The following is a 16,967-nucleotide window of genomic DNA, read 5'->3' as shown; positions in this document are numbered from 1 at the left end:
AATAAAAATAAATTAGGCATTGCTTTATTTTAAATAGATTACTAATAAATGTAAAATATAAATTTTGTGGTATTTTATTCTTGGTAGTTTCTTTATCCTTGTTGTTTATCCTAAAGTTCCCTGCAACTCTTAACCTATATAAATGTTAACCTCTGTAGCTGTTAATGTAACTTTTCTGCCTTTTTATTTAACTGCTTTCCCACTATTTAGGAAAAACAAAAGGCTTTTGATCTTCATTTAAAGCTGCAGTTTTTATCCACTGTATTGCAGCAGGTGAGAAAGCTTTGTTTTGTCTATGTCTTCTTACATCTCTTATGTAGTAAGAGATGCCATAAAGTGATATTGAGGGTTTCCACATTTCCCAACCAACATTCTCAAACTCATAATGTTTTCCTGGAAATATCAGGCCTGAAAAATCATACCTTTTGGCCACAATCAATAATCATTGCAGAAAATTACTTTATAATCACATCTAGCCATATATTATGATGGGAGCAATGAGCATGAAGTAAACATGTGGAGCAGACTGGCTCTCTTGTTTGTCTTTGTGATGAGAATTTGGTTTTATCAGTAGAGAAGAACACAAGACAAAGATAAGGTGTATGGTCTTTCTATTCTCATGTACTCACCTGTATTAAGAGATCTGGAAGGAAATTTTCTGACCATAGCGGTCTTCAAAAATCTTTCTAAGCTCCCAATTTAAAAAAAAAATCAAAACCCTTAATTCATTGTAGAGTTTTTACATGGTGAGTAGATATTTTCTTACTTTACTGCTAGTGTCTGTTGCTTATCCTTCTTCTAGATGGAAAGAGAATTCATATTCTATGCTATTTGAGTCTCACGTTATGAGGATCAGATATTAAAACAGATTTTCATTATATTCCCTGAGCAAACATATGCTTGTATTTTAAAATACATGCTATTTTTAGCACGTCATATATCATTCTCTCCATCATAAAATAAGAATCACTTTTTAGTGTCAAAAGTTGATGCTTAATTTAGCAAAACACTTCTCCTTTCAACTTTTTCTTTTTTCCTTACTCTCAGATTTAAATTTTGTTCTATGAATTTTAATCATCTTTTCATTGTCTTGGTCTTAGTTTGTAAAAATATCAAGGGTGATTTTAAAGTGAAATTACTTTTCCATTTGTGCAATGTCATCAGCCTGTGTCCATTGTGGATTTTATAATGTAAATATATCCATTTTCAACTTAGCCCATAATATTTCACCTCTTGGAAAATCACTTCCTTTCCCATGATTATAGGCGACTTGTCTCTAGAAATAAGGCATTACAAATTAATAGGCATAACATCTGTAACTACATTAGGATAGTGGATTGAATTAGAAAAATATAATATTCACAGTTACCTAGCACAAAGAGAGGCTGTATTTCTCTGTGTTGTACTTTGGAGAATGTCACTAGAATAATAGCTCTCAGTCTGTAAGATAATTATTTTTGTAAAAGAGTGTCCATAAATGAAGATATTGACATTAAAGGCCAAGACCAGAAGTCTTAAACTTGCACAGAAGAGTAATTCCTTAATATCAGAGTTTATGATAGTATACTTCTCTTCCATCAAATATCAATGCAAATTTTAGCTTTTTTTTTTTCCCCCAGTCTTTGTGGTAATGAGTGGTTACAGCTCACTTTTAGGAAAAAGATCTTTTGAAGGTCAGGTTTGATGAGTTGGACACTGATGTCTCTTCTTCCCACACTGTGACTTGTGTCTCAGACCTTGCTTGCCTGTGAAGGACTTTTGTTGGGCTTTTCAGGGCCTTCTCAAAGCTGTACAATGAACTCCCATAGGGTGGGGAGATGAGGGAGGTAGGTTTGGGGATTTACTTTTGTTGTCATCAGGCTTGGATTCAGTCAGGTTAATCTGAAAGGACAAATTAATCAGTGGCAAAGCAAAACTTGACTTCTCCCCAGCACCCCTCAACTCCCTACAAAAAAATGGGGGATATCAACTGCACAACAGGCACGCGACTCAGAGTGTGATATAATGCCTTGAGACTGGAGATAAAAATGATTGCACCACAAGTAATCAAGAATGGGGACAATATGCCAGGGCTGCTAGTGATGGAAAGGTGTTCTTGCTCTGCTTCTTGATCTGACTGTTGCTGTCACTGCTCTCTGTTGAATTGCAAGTCACTGCCTACCATGCCAGTTTAAAGGAACCTAGAGATGACATAATGTTATAGTAGCAGAAAAAGAGAAAATGCAATGTGGAGAAAAAAATAGTGCAAGTGATGGAGAACTTCACTATTGTAAGAGCAGTAAAAATAAAAGCAATAATGTTCATGCTAAGGAAATGATGTGAAAATGTCCTAGGCTGCTGAGATGCATACGAGGACTTAATGCTCCCCTTGTAGCTACAAACTTGTAGCAGTTTGGACATTTACATTGCTTTCATTTTGTCATCCTGCTGTCCTTCAGTTACTCATCATCCTTTGTGCAAGAATGTAAAATAATAGTCTATAAAGCACCTTCCATTGTAGCATGCTTGAGTAAAACAACAAAGGAAATATTGGCAGCATCAGCAGGAAAAGGAAAGAAAGAAAGACAGCAGAAGGGAAGGGGAAGTGGCTAACAGCAAGAGGTAGCTTAGACCACTGAAACACAATCTTCTCAGAACAAGAATCCTTTCCATCTGTCAAATCGCACACAGAAATGACAGAAAAGAAGTTTTCCAAGATGTTTGTTATATTCAATGCACACATATATGTATATGTGCTTGCATACACACACTTTTTTATTATTTCATTGGTTTTAAAAATCAATCACAAAGAACTCAGGGAAATTGAGCATCTCCTTTTGACTGTGTCTTTAACATATTTGTGATCATGCACATTAATTATCACAAAAAGGATAAATGCATGTTTTCCTCATTTCATTAAACTCTTAGTCTCAAATTCAGTAAAAAAAATGAAATTCTCATAATTACTAGAAACATTCAAACTTGGATCTGCTGAATTGATTTGATTGGGGAGGAGTGGTGTTAATTCAGAAGTAGGGTATCACTGCTGAAATCAGAATGCATCGCAGTGTTTCAAGTACAATGGTTGCATTTAGCTTTTCTGTGCTAGATATTTGTAATAGAGATTACTTCCTACATCTACCACATCCCCATTAGTTCTCTGACCTGCTTGACAAGGAAGGTCTTCCTCATGGCGTAACAGCTGTCCTTCTGAATCACTTAGACATGTTAATAATGACCTTTCCTGCAAGGGCAAGATAAATTAGCCAAGAAGTCTTTAGAGCAATTTGAAATGTCCACCTACCAGGATGATCTTGGTGTGCGTGTGCCTGTGAATTTTAGGTGATTTTTATATGATCTCATAAATCCTAAGATTGACGTGGGTGGGAGGGGAGAGGATTGTGAAGTACTAAAACCTGGGACATGTTTTATTTTTTATATTATTTTTTTAATTTATTTTGGTTTTTTCCCCTTACAAGTGTTAAGTAATTATATCTAGAGTACCCCACTAGATTTGCAAACTGACCATGTTGGAACATGAGCTGTTTTAACAGCTTTTGACAGTTGCTCAAAAAAGAGGCTAAAAAGCAGGCAAAACCATTAACTGAATATCCAGTCTTTCCAATTTGAGAACCCTTGAACTCCCCACGTGTTGATTTTATGTTTCCTTCAGGGAGATATTAATCTCTTCTTGCTTCTCTGTAAAATACAGCCCAGGTACAGCTGAATTCTAAATACCTCTTAGCAGAAAATTTTCACAAATGTTAGATTTAAATACATTGAAATATTGCTTGTGGTCTTAAGTTTTGGGAGATCTGCTCTCCAGATATATTCTAAGGAAAATCAATTTTGCTTGCCATGTATTTCTTTTCAGTGTTTAAACTCTAATCCTGTATCTTTGTTATACTTTAAAAGCAGATGTTTCACAAGCTTAAATTAAAAAGCTTTAATGTTGTGACTCCTGTGTCTAGATGCTTGCAGGCTGGGATTGAGATACATTCAGTGATGTCCACACTCTAAGAACATTCATCTAGTTGCCTTATGCAGTGTTTAATGGGAAGCAAAGCTTCAGTTTTAAAAATGGAACTGTGTCTCCACTAAGAACTTACCTCAAAATTCTAGAAAAGCTAAAAGTCACATTTCTGCACCTGCAGAGGTTTAGACTGGACTTCGGGAAGCATTTCTTCACTGCTGAGTTGATCAAACTTCCTAGAGAGGTGATCAATGCCCAAACCTGTCAGTGTTTAAGAGGCTTTTGGACAATGTCCTTAACAATGTGCTTTAACTTTTGGTCAATGCTAAATTGGTCAGGTGGCTGGACTAGGTGATCATTGATCATCTTCCAAATGAAAAATAATCTATTTTATTCTGTTCTTTCCTGTTGAGCTTTTTTTCCTCTATCCATTACCTATTGAGAAGGTAGGGTATTTTTTACTAAAAATCTTGATTTCACAAAGATTTCTATCACAGACCACTTTACCTGGAAAACAAAAAAAAACTCTTTTGTAGTAACTAGTCTGTAAAAATGCCAATATGTATTCTCATATTCTGGTATAAAACCACCTCTTTCTAATTTAATTTAATATTTTTTGGAAATCCATCATTAACTACAAAGGATAATAAAAATTTAAGAAATAATGAACAATAGAGTAAGGCTACAGTTCGTGAAATGGAGAACATACATCAGTAAAGATGATGAAGAAAATGTAGTGTCTGACCTTTATCCTTTTTTTTTCCACTACTCACAGAATAGAATAAGAATTAGGTACTTGTAGAAGCAAATAATAAAACAAAGTAACATTGATTTCCTCTTCTGTCCTATAAAATTATTGATCTGTTTTTAACCTAATTGGCTCTTGTGAAAATAAATGGAAAAAACAGTAGGCTATTTATGGGGTTCAAGTAATTTTTCTCAGTAGGAGAGTCCTAGGCCTGCTCGTTCAGGGCTCTGTTGGCTGTCCTAACAAGCTAAAGGTCTGAGTGCTGTAGCATACTGTATTTGCTTTGTTCTTCTTCTCTTTAATCTCATGTTTCTAATTATTTCTTGTAATTCAGAGAAGGTACATTGCTAAAGATGTCTTAATGTCTTGATACACAACAATTGAGTACCTACTGTTAAAAAAGTAGTTTGTCAGTGAAAATCTTATCTAACATAAAAATGGACAGCTGATTAAAGGAAAGAGATAAAAGAGGTTTTCAAGTTTAGCCCACCAGAGTTTGTGGGAATCAAATGAACATTATTTCTCCTATATCCTGCCTGTAGATATTTTTAATCAGTTATACTTTCCTGTACTGTATAATTTACTACATAGAATCCAAAGACTATCTGTTACCTCAATATGGATCTGCAGATATTTTGTTTGTGAGAAAATTTACAGATGGTTGGGCCCCTAATTCACATGCATAAGTGTTTGCAGGTTTGAGGAATTAATTAAATTTTTGGTCTAAACTTCCCACACTTTCTTTTAGGCAAAGCAGCATTATATATTCAGTGATAGTATTTGTATTGGCTTTGACAAGCCTTGGCTCAATCTCTGAGCTGTATAGTTTGGATGTTGAGCCTGCTGCTTGAAGATATATCATATGAAATTTTATTGCCATCAGAAGTTGTCCTGAAGCTTAAGGCTATGTGAGAATCAGAATAAGTATAGTTAATTACAAATTACAAGTAAGAAACAATGATAAAAAAGTTTGCAATTGTTTCAAAAAATGGATAAAGCTGCATGCTTTTCCTTCATATTTGATATAAGTTATCTCATAACTTTTTAAAAGTTAAATTGAAATTTTTAAAAAACAAAGATACAAGTGTTTACACACTTATAGCTCAAATTATGGTTATTTGGGGTGATCATTTAATTCATAGCAAGCATTTTAGCAAAATGCTGTCCTCATAAGGCTGCTGAAGATCACTGTCCCATGTTTGCATCTGCAATGCAATAGCTCCTGGGGATACAGAGACAGATGATTCCAGATGACAGACATCTGTTTGCCAGTATCCAAAAAGGAAAACTGTGTTTTAAAACACTATTGCAAAACCAGCTTTATCTAGCTCATTTGGATTTTAAAGCTGGATATTTGTGTGCTCCTTTGGGATAAGATTTGGACCATCCCTCCTGTAGAGTTTTGTTGTAGAAGAACTGCATGTGTATGTTATTTTGCATGCTGTAGCAGTGTGCATATGTGAAAAGGGGAGGGAGGAAAAGAGAAGTAGATTCCAATACCATTAGATGGTTCTTGTGTCTGTTCGAAGCAGTTAGCCATGGATACGGTTTTAGCATGGCTAAAGCTGTGGCTATTAGCAAGATGATTTATATCTTACCCCTCTGTGCTAATTTAATGCTATTGTTTTCTCTGTCTGCTCTTGTAAACAAAACAGAAGTACTCTGCTGTCTCTCTCTGCAACATATCTACAGAAGTCCTGAAAGTCATCAATGCCACTGAAGAACTAATAGCAGAATCCACCGATCCCTGTGATTTCCCAGATGACATTCAGGACAGAGGAAGAGGAACCCTCCCACTGGGTACAGACCCTGTCAGACTTGATGAGCAGCTCACTACACTGGAAGAAAACGTAAGAACATGAGTCAGTATGTGAAAGACTCACATGTGTGAGTGAGTGTGCCTACGTGTATGCACCAGCTTGAAAGGGAAAGCACACAAGCAGCATCAGTGGATGTTCAAAATTAATCTGAGGTTATTGAACAAATACACAAACAGAACAAAAAATCCAATTTCAACAGGTTCTTAGCTGTGTTGGTGGGTTTATGCATACCTTAAAATATTGTGGGGAGGGGAAGCTGGATGCTTTGGTGCTTACGACTAGAATCTCTATCTCAAAAGTTAACTTAAGCCCTCCGAACCTCTGTGGCTGTGCCGCTGTGCCATGCCTGGCTGAAACCACACATCTCCCAGTCTCAGCACAACCTCATTATTCCAAGGGTAGGTGGGGAAAGCATGTCCCCAGCCACACAGAGAAGTGGAGAAGCTCTTCCTCACCCCACACATCCCCAGCACACTGTGCTGAGTACCCAGGGAGCTGGAGCTCCTTGCTACACTGTTAGAAAGTAGGCTGGAGAATCTGAATTAAACAAACTTTTGTTTGGCCACATCCAAATCATCCATCCTTTTTCATGAGTCCCTGCCATCTGCAGGAGAAAGTATGGTGCTGAATCTTAGGGGGAAGTCACTACCCATTGGAAATTTTTATGCATCCATTTTTATAACCTCTCCTTGCCACCTCTGCTCAACCTTACCAGGCATCTCACTGTGCCAGCTGAGGTGCTCCTGCTTGTGGGAAGCAAAGTGCCTTCCTTGTGCCACCTACCATGATATCCATGTCATTGTTACATGAGAGATGTGCCCTAACAGCAACTTCTAGCTGACTTTAGTTAATTTTTTTCAGAATAATGGAAGTAGATGAGTAGATGGAGATTTTTCTCTCCCGTGAAATACTAAAGTGTCCTAGCTCCAAACACCACAGAATTCATCTGGCAGGAGAGTGAATATGGAATGAAAATTCAAGTCCAGGCTGAACCACATCTTTAGAAAAACTAAGAAATTCTGCAGTACAGAGACCAACTTGGGAAAATCTGCTCCCACATTTTTTTTCTGTAGAGAACTGTGTCGTAAACGATCTTAAGGTGCTTTCCCCACACACATACTTGCACTCTGACAATCCCTCAGATCCGTGTCGAGCTTTGGCATCTCTGGTGCTGTGGCCCCTAGTCGTTCATTTGGGTCAAGCATTTCTCACTGAGCAGAGAGCAGGCACAGAGGCAGAGCATTCCTTGCTTTGGTGTTACCCTCACTGCAGCATGTCTCTCAGCTCCCTGCAGAATTCATAAGGTATCCAATTTAGCCTTGCTGTGTCCCCACAGTACATCTTTCTGTCACACATGGGACATGAAGTAGTTGGCAAAAACTTCTCAGCTTCAAGATTTCCCCACCACACTCCATGGCAGAGTTAAAGAGCCTTTAGAAATTCAGGAATCCATAACTTTTCCCATTGCAGCTGGAGCCAGATCTACATGCAGCACATCATCTTTGCAGCAAATTCTGGAAGAGGATCTGGGTGTTATAGACACTGTTCATTTTTGCTCTCTCTATTTTGGGGACTGTGCATGCATCAGTGTGGAGAATGTAGGGCCACCTGTACCTACACAAGGTTGGGTTTTAGTAGAAGCTGTACATAAATGGCGGTAAAATAAATTTCCACCATCTGAATGTGAATGTATAAATAAGGGCATCATTTAGGGGAGTCCTGCAAGGACACCATTGCTGTTGGGAAGTGCACCAATTGTTCAGATAAAGAGAATATTCTTTAGAAAAATCTTTTCTTTAGATCTAGCTGGAAAAGTTTCATTAAAATTTAACAAAGGTAGGGACTGAGCGAGTTACAGAAACATTGATGACCTTCCTTTCCCACATTTTTCTATCAGTTCTACTTTCTTTAGATTTTTTCCCCCTCTTGAAAAGTATATCTTAATTTGCAGAGATTTTTGGTATAGCATTTAAATGCAACTTTTCTTTAATTTTCTAAAGATGCTTCTGTTCAAAATGTTTCTTCTTCTTCTTTCTCTAAGCTTTTAGATGTGACAGAGAAATTTTTAAAAAATTGCCTTTTAATCTGAAGTACTTGTGGTATGTCATACCACAAAGATGTGTCATTTAAATGAATGAGAAGAATAATTAGAACCCACAAAACCAGAATCATTTCTATTTAAATCAGCATGTTAACTTTATGGACCACCTGTGTCTCCAAGTACTCAGCAAAAATGTTAAATGAGATTACTTATTTGTTCTAGGTATGTTTTCCAAAGATTTCATGCCTGCAGTTAGCCTGTGTTCTTACAAGATGCAATTTGTACAGATATAGTGAATTTGTTTCTTAGGAAACTCACATGCATGAAAAAAAACTATCTACATTTATGCCTTGAAACAACTGATACAAAGGGAAAAAACACTTCTGCAAGCAATTAAGAAACAATAATGAAATAGAAAAATAATAAAAAGTAAACGATTAAATTTTAATCTGGTCATTCTTCAGCCCTTTTGATCCATAAAGTCACAGCATGGCCAGAAATTGTTTGAATACCTGTTAAGTCAAAGGACTGCATGATCTAGGAATTGTGGGCAGATACAATGAATGGAGTGAAAGACATGTATGAAATGAAGGTATCGGCTCGAAGATCTGCTTTAGATTCTGTTTGCTTGCCCCCTGAACAATAAAGTGGAGCATAGACCATGTTTAATTCATTTGTAGCAATACAGTCTTTACTGCTGTTACAGTTAGCGAGGCTGCCACTGTGGAAAATCAGAATATATATTTCATTTCCACTGTGTTGTTACCAGCCTCATGGAAACAATCTCTTGGCTAACTAGTAAGTAGGCAGAAAGTACAGTATTTTCACATGGTTCTGTGCAGTCTTAAGCACAGATATCAAAAGTTAATGCTTGAAAATTACCCTTTTCTAAATGCCAGAGACCTCCATCCAGCTGTGTACCTTAGATTTCTTTGTGAAATAAAAGAAACAATAAAATGCAGTATATCATGAATTATTGCTCTGAGGAGCTGAATGGAAAATGAAACCTTTAGCTGTAGTTATCATAAGTGTCCTAGGTGGATCAAAATATTAAAAGTTGTTTGTTTTTAGATAAGAACTCTAAATTAGCAAGTCAATAATTCTGTCTTATCTGGCCCAGATAAGTCTATTGATCCTCCAAAGATTCACTAAAAGGCCCAGGAGGTGGGAAGGATTTGGCTGCTGTATATTTGGGTGAGAGTAGTATGGGAAGGAAAACTGTTATACATGTAAGCACAGTTAGACTGTAAGAAGTTAGTAATGATGTGCTGCTGAACAGTTATTGATGCACCTTTGATTGCCACAAGGCATTAGGCATCTTTTAATAAACGCAGCTTTATATGAGGCGTGATCTGTTGATTTTCCCTTATAGACTTAGGGGGTTTGTTATGTGATTGAATATCAGTAACAAAAAAGCAAACTTTTCAACTTTTTTCTTTGCTGATCAATCTGGAACAAATATGTTTTGGAATACCATTGTAGCACCTATGAAATTTGTAATGCAGCCACCTCATTCCTCCCTTCTCTTTGTGGGTGTGTGTGTTTCAGATTATTCCCCCATGCCTTTCTTCTGCCAGGTAAGTCTCCCTGTAGTGGGTTAGCAAGCAGGGAAACTCAAAGGTATCATGGAAAATGCAATCTGATCAAACCTCCATGCCCACAAAACATTGACATCTCTCCCTGCTTTGGCCCTGCAGGTGTACCTGACAGCCAGCACGGTGTATGGGCTCGAGGGGCAGCTGACCAACCTGGAAGACGCCGCACGCAAGATCAACAGTGTTACTGAAGAATCTGAGCTAGCTGATCTGGAGGATCAGGTGGCCACAGCAGCTGCCCAGGTTCATCATGCAGAGCTTCAGGTGAGGACAGCAGCTCCTCCCTATCTGCAGTTTTCCCACTGCCTTGCCTAGCACTCACCTCACCGCACACACTTACTTTGAATATTCTTTTGTACTGCAGTGGTCTGATGATTTAAGGATGCTGACTGCATCACATGAGCTGAGCAGAGCATAACTGAGATGTGTAACTCAGCCCAGGCAGATGTACTCTGTTTGTTTGTTTCTTCCCTCAGCTTGTTTTTGGACATGGGAGTGCAGCAGCCTGTTATTGCAATGCTAACACCGAACAACTCCTTGCTGCCAAGCAGCTCACGTGGTGCACTCTGTGTCATGTGTGTGGCTGTGGTCAGGCTGCACATACAGTCATAGGCAGTTTATCTAATCAGCAAATCGTAAAGCACTTCCCAAAAGAAACCAGTGTTGGCGGCTTTCTATTGACAAAGGCCAATGCCAGTCAGAGGCTGAGCCAAGCACAGGGCCTAGCACTTGCAAGCCTACCTTGGGATGTAGGCGCTAAGCAGCACACATCCCAGCCAAAAGGCACTAGCTTTTGTGGGATGCAATCTAGCATCACTCTAGCAGGCTCCAGAAGTTCTAGGGCTCAGAAAAACACATCGTGATCTGGTGCTAAAATCTGAACAAGGTAATGCTGCCAGACCTCAGGGTGCTGACACTGCTTGCAGGTCACTGTCAATGATTTCACTGACCGGTCTGTATCCAGCGGGACACCCTGAACTGCCTGTGACAGGGTCTAATAGGAAGTCGCTGATGATTTTACTCAACAGAAGCATGCTCAATTCAGGACTGAGCAATAATCTGACAGTCTGACATCTCCCTGATGCCAGAAGTGCATTGTCACACTAGCTGGCAAACTGGCAGTGATGTTTTGTTGGCTTTGGTCATTATTTTATAAATCTGTTAATGAGGTGACCGGTGAGGAGGAGAGAGGCCTAAGCTATGCAAGGAGGATGGCAAAGAGGCCAATGGAGGGTCTTCTGCAGAATGAACAGCTTCAGGTGTCGTTATGAATCAGGATTCAGATTATATGTCTGACTTCTTCGATACTTCTTTCCCTTTTGTCAATACTTGTTTCCACTACTCTTGATATCAGACTACTTTCCCCCAAGCAATTTGTTTTCCATTCAGTGTTTTTATATAGTGTGTGCTTGCATGCTTGTGTTTAATATACATATACACTTAAATTATAAATATGTAAGATCAAATGTTTAGATTTTGTGACAGAAGATGTACTTTGCATGAAATTAAATTTGAGTTAGGAAATGTGTCCCATGAAGTCATTCTTTGAATGTAGCCTTTGAAAAACACAGTTTGAATGAAATCGTGATTATGCAGCTAAAGGTAACTGGGAGATGGCAGATGCAGGTTTTCTCTCCTCCTTTCTTTTTTTCCTCAAAAGGAGTAAAATGCCTCTTCCTTGGATTCACAAGGTAGGTTGGATTGTTCTTTTACTCCATCTTTACTAACAAATTAAGCCCCTTTTAACATCAGGACTAAAGAATTCAGGGAAGTGTCAGAATTGCTGAAGAAGTTAGCCATCTGTTTATATTTTTTTAATAAAGAGGATTTGACTGGGGGTGGGTTATATTTTAGTAGTGGCATCCACAGTAATTTTAAAACTTCTTTTCCCCCCTCCCCATCTGTCTGTCTCTCTCTTTATTTTCTTTGAAGATTTCAGATATTGAGAGCAGAATATCAGCTCTCACTGTTGCAGGCTTGAACGTGGCTCCCTGTGTTCGCCTGACAAGGAAACGGGATCAAAAGCAAACAAACCAGGTGCCAGAACATTATGTAGTATTCAAAAATACATTGGGGAAATCTTGCCTCTTTTTCTATAATGGAGTTGAGTAATGCATATGTGTTATTTACAGATGCATACAATAGACACATCAAGACAGCAGAGGAGAAAACTTCCAGCTCCACCAATAAAAGGTGCGCTTCAATTATTATGTGCATTAGAGAGAGAGACTCTCTTTATAAGGTTCAATATAATGTATGGTTCAGCAAAGTAGGGGAAAGATTGCGCTACAAAATCAAAGCCTAAATATGTCCATCCTCCTCATTTTCCATTGTATTTGCATTATACAGTATACCCATTTGTCATATTAAAAAACATCACCACTTTCTCTTCAGTGAGAGTTGTGACAGTGGCAAAAAAATAGAAACAGAAGCAGAAGGCTGGAGAAAGAAAATGAGGAATGCTGAATACTTGCAAGAGGCATGCTGCCCCTCCAGCATGCCTGGGGTTAGTTTGTTACACCCAAGTGATCGCAGTGACCAAGAGCCAATTGCCACCCTCCACAATCCACCACTTTCTTAAAGCCTGTGTTTGCTAATTTCAGTCCATATGATGTGGCTCAGCAATGTTCCTGGTATGTTATGCAATGGCTGTGAATTTGCTTTATAAAATAAAGTGCTTTTTTTCTTTTATGTTTTATCCTTTTGGTTTGGTTTTTTTTTTAGCCCCATGGTGCGTTATCTCTGACACTTCTAGGACCCGATTCAACCTTGCATTACTCTTTTGTAATTCCACAGATTGACATAGCCTCAAACTTTAATAAATTTGGAGTACCACAGCCTGCTGTTTTTAATTTAAATTAAATCCAGCTTTCCTCATACATCTTAGGGGAAGTTTTATCTCTCTGGAAGCTGTGACTCTTCATAAATACTTTTACATCCGCTTCAATCTCTTATGTGAAAAATCTCCCTTTTTGTATCTTTCTCAGGTGAAACAATAGATGGTTCTCCAGTTACCACTGTCAGAACGTTTAACAGAAACTTCATGCTTCAAGGATCTCTAACACAAAGAACTAAAGAGAGGAAAAGCACTGCCAAGGACTTAATGGTAAACAAATGTTTTTAAAACTCTGTTAAAAGCAGTAAATAGAGAGATAGCAGTATGTGTGTAGGCAGCTATATTTCAGCATCTTCACAAAACATCTCTTGATAGTTTGAGGAAAAAAAAAATAGAGACTGCTGAGGCAGGTCTAAAGAAATCTGACCAGTGTCCTGGAAGATGTACACCATAGTATAGCAGCTCCTGAATGTCAGCCTGTGAAAATGTACCTGGCTGCCAGCTCTCCAGGAATGTGCTACCCTTACTTTTAAAAAAATAAATAAATTAGTGGTCCCCTGCAATTCAGACTTCTGAAACAGACCCTCACAGAACCAGCTGCACACTGTAACTTGCAGGTGAGAGTCACCTTGATTCTCACTAATTGTTGAGAAATGTTCCAATGTTATCTAAGTGGAATTTAAGCGGTAGTTAGGCCAAGTATTGCTCTGCAGGATTTGAACAAATAGGCTTCATTTCTTCTATAGCAGCCATATAAAGGGAAAAAACTGATTGTTCTGAAGCAGTCTGGCACTGGATATATGAGAAGGGGAAGGACCTGGCTCTATAGAGCTTCAGCAGGCTTGTTTTGTGTTTCACTCATGTTTTCTTTCCTGTCCTTCTCTGTTCTAGGAACCTGCTATAGGATCTGCTGTGATGTACTAAACTTACACTTCCCTACTGCCAATAACACACTGCCTAAGGCTGTACACTAGAGTGCCTTTACTTAACAGCCATTGCGTATGTCCAGCTGAAAATGGACCCTCAAGAACCCACAGAGCCTCAGTTATAGGGCTTCATTTGGATACCTCACTGAGAAAGCTGTCCAAGTCTTCAGCATTGTGGTCTGCTACAGGAAACTCTGCCTTAAAGTTCTCACAGGACTCTAGACAGGATGCTGAGTTTCAAAAGCAAGGCTCCACATTTTAAGATGCACTTTTTCTCCCTATTGATTGTACTAAAGTATGTTGTCTTTAAACTGCAGTATGTTTTTGTACACTCAATCAGTCATAATTATAGGCCAAATTATCTGCCAAAGCAGACCTGTGATCCATATTTGCTGGCCTCTTACTATTCACGTAGGCATCCGTCTTGTTGAGCAATAAGAACAACTCTGTGCAGTGTGTGCCGCTTTTCAGCTGCATGGTCGGTGTGGAGAATCAGTGTACCTAGCTCTGCTCCCAGGGAGTCAGTGGAAGTTTTGAGAGGGTTTGTAGGAGGAGATGTGACGTGCAAAGTTTTCTCTGTTCACTGAGGGTACGTTTGGCAGACTGAATGCTCTAGAGCTAGGTAAATTGCTCTTGGCAGCATGGGGAGCATGGATGTCATGTTGAACCATGAACTGGTGGCCACACATGTGGACCAGATGTCTGTTGAGTTACAATCCCGGTGTCTGGAAACATCTGAACACTGTTGTGAAACCAACACCTTTGTATGTCTTGTTCTTCTTGGTAGCATTGTCCACTTGATGGTGGCCAGCCACGCTGTAGTTCAGAATAAATTCTGTCCAAACCTTTAAGATTGGAAAAAGAAAGTAAAAGTGTTGTGGATGAGATCTCTGCTGACTGACTGGTGGTTGTAGGGTGACTGCAGCCTGTAAGAGGTTCCTTTCTAATGTTCCCTGGTGTTTCTGAGAAGGGGGCAAATGTAGCCCATACATCTCTTCCTTTACTAGTCTGTAGCCAACACAGAGTAGCTGAGTCCTGTTGCTGGTGCCACACGTACCCCACTACCACTGGACCACTCTGAATTCAATTGTGAATAGTAATATTTCTTCTTTCATTTCTTGAGACCTTTAAATTGAGTCAAACTGGAAGACCCTTGAGCAGAAGTCCTGGAGGAATATGCTGCTTACAGGGTGTTCCTCTCACCCCCCTGGGGAAGGGTGTTGCCAATTCATGGTATTTTATGCTCTGAAGAATACAAAGGAGGTAGTTAGAGGTGGTGATAAGCGAATCCCTTGCCTTCCACACAAGTGGCAGAGCAGGTACCCAAATGCAGACAGGGTTGGCATGAAATGTGCTGTGAAGAAGGGCACAGGCTGGCAAGTTCCACCTCAGCACTGAGGAGTGGCTAGCTCTCCAGGGAGCGCTGGGTACCAGGAAGGGAGGAGAGTTCCTTCTTTCCCTGGGCTCCCAGTGAACACCCACAGGCAGAGTGTCACATACAGCAGGAAAGCAGTCCTCTCAGACACCAAGCCATGAAATGTCTGTGGTTAGGCAAATATGAGCAAAACTGGGCAAATTTCCTGACTAGGCTGCATTTAGGGGGGCAAGTGGGGAAGACAAGGAATGGCTGTATAGGTTGGTTGGAAAAATGGTTCCAGATGCAAATCTGCTACCCACATCTGACATCTAGCTTGTCAATACTCTGATGTCCAGCTGCATGTAAGGAACCCTTGGAATAAATACAACCATCTTCCCACCTAGAATACATAAGCGTCATTCCATCCCTTCAAGGAATTTCCATCTGCCCAAGATCTGAACCAGTGTGTTCATTCTGGGTGAAATTAGGCCTTCTTTTACTCTCATACAATACTAGTTCTCTAAAACTGGTTTGCACAGATGTGAGGGCAGAATTCGGCCCACTCTGTTTAATATATAAATATATACATAAAACAAATAGATTTTATTTATATATGCAATCCAGTAAAGGAGATTAAACAGAGTAGGATGCCTAGTAATTTTTTTGTTATTCAGTCTTCTCCTCCATTGACTGTTCTTGTGTATGTATACAATACATTCCCAGGTTCTGGTTTATGCAGGTATGCGTGTTATGAAATGTCATTAATGGTGGTTGGTCTGCATATTTGTTTAATAAATAATAACTAATATTGTGTATGTAATATCAATACAAAAATTACTCATTTTAATAGAATAATTCTTTGGCTTTTGTTCTGTTAGTGTGATTTAAACAAGCCAATGAAGTTTGGAATAGGTTGTTTTCCTTAAGAGGCATGAAAAGCAACTATTATCGTGTTACAATGTTAAAATATTCAGTCTTCTTTGACAGAAAAATGTGTACTGTGTAGGCATTGCAAAAAAAAAAATTTAAAAAAATCCCACCTGCTCTAAGGCATTTGAATTTTTACAAATGTTTATTGTGCCAAATACGTGCAAAGATATAATTTACTGTTTTAAAAAAATCATAAAAACATATGTTATAGCACACAAAGAATTATTTTGTCATCAAGTGATTTCAATCTTTAGTGTTAATATTTATAATTAGATTAATTTTTATAAATGAAAATATTTTAATGCGTAAAATCAAGACTATATGATCTATTTGATTAAGTCTGAGTGAATATTAAGCTTGCCTTGTTGTTGTTATCTGCATACTCACCAAGAATTATATGTCAAGAGAAATTATAAAAGAGTAAAAGCGATTTATGAAAAGAATGCCTTTTCAAGGACTTGATTCATAAAGAAAAACAAAAAGTTCTTCTCTGTGGTTTCAGTTTATGTGCACTTTGGCCAGGAAGCGTGCAGAACACGCAGCCACGCGTGGTGCTCAGGTGCTGCCTGTCTACAAGTGACACGGTCACACCTGGGAGATGGGCAGCTCCACAGAGGTACCGGGGTTTGCCGAGGGGAAGGGGACACACTCAGTTCAGACTCCCTTCTTTTGGGCTGGGGTGAGAGGAATCGTGTCAGGAACATTTGATGGTTAGTCTTCTCTAAAATATCAAGTCTGTTAGGTGAACTACCATCCCAAACA

At 38.8% G+C, this 16,967-nt stretch overlaps 1 protein-coding gene across 7 annotated transcripts in view; it reads left to right on the top strand.

Annotated features, from left to right (window-relative positions):
* The window catches only part of MYRIP (myosin VIIA and Rab interacting protein), a 210,054-nt gene extending 193,364 nt beyond the window's left edge, over window positions 1-16,690 (top strand). For 5 of the 7 annotated variants that reach the window (XM_032678771.1, XM_032678725.1, XM_032678743.1 and 2 more), the window contains 6 exons: window positions 6,356-6,550; window positions 10,259-10,420; window positions 12,089-12,193; window positions 12,289-12,349; window positions 13,144-13,262; window positions 13,884-16,690. In XM_032678771.1, the coding sequence (XP_032534662.1) occupies window positions 6,356-6,550; window positions 10,259-10,420; window positions 12,089-12,193; window positions 12,289-12,349; window positions 13,144-13,262; window positions 13,884-13,916 (675 nt within the window). In that variant the 3' untranslated portion in view covers window positions 13,917-16,690. Of the gene's footprint in view, window positions 1-210; window positions 274-6,355; window positions 6,551-10,258; window positions 10,421-12,088; window positions 12,194-12,288; window positions 12,350-13,143; window positions 13,263-13,883 lie in introns of all 7 variants that reach the window. The other 2 variants (XM_032678734.1, XM_032678753.1) reach the window with 2 other exon arrangements.
* The last annotated feature ends 277 nt before the right edge of the window (window positions 16,691-16,967 follow it).

Source organism: Chiroxiphia lanceolata, chromosome 1, assembly GCF_009829145.1.
Source record: "Chiroxiphia lanceolata isolate bChiLan1 chromosome 1, bChiLan1.pri, whole genome shotgun sequence".
NCBI lineage: Eukaryota > Metazoa > Chordata > Aves > Passeriformes > Pipridae > Chiroxiphia > Chiroxiphia lanceolata.
This window is presented reverse-complemented; position numbering and strand designations above follow the sequence as displayed.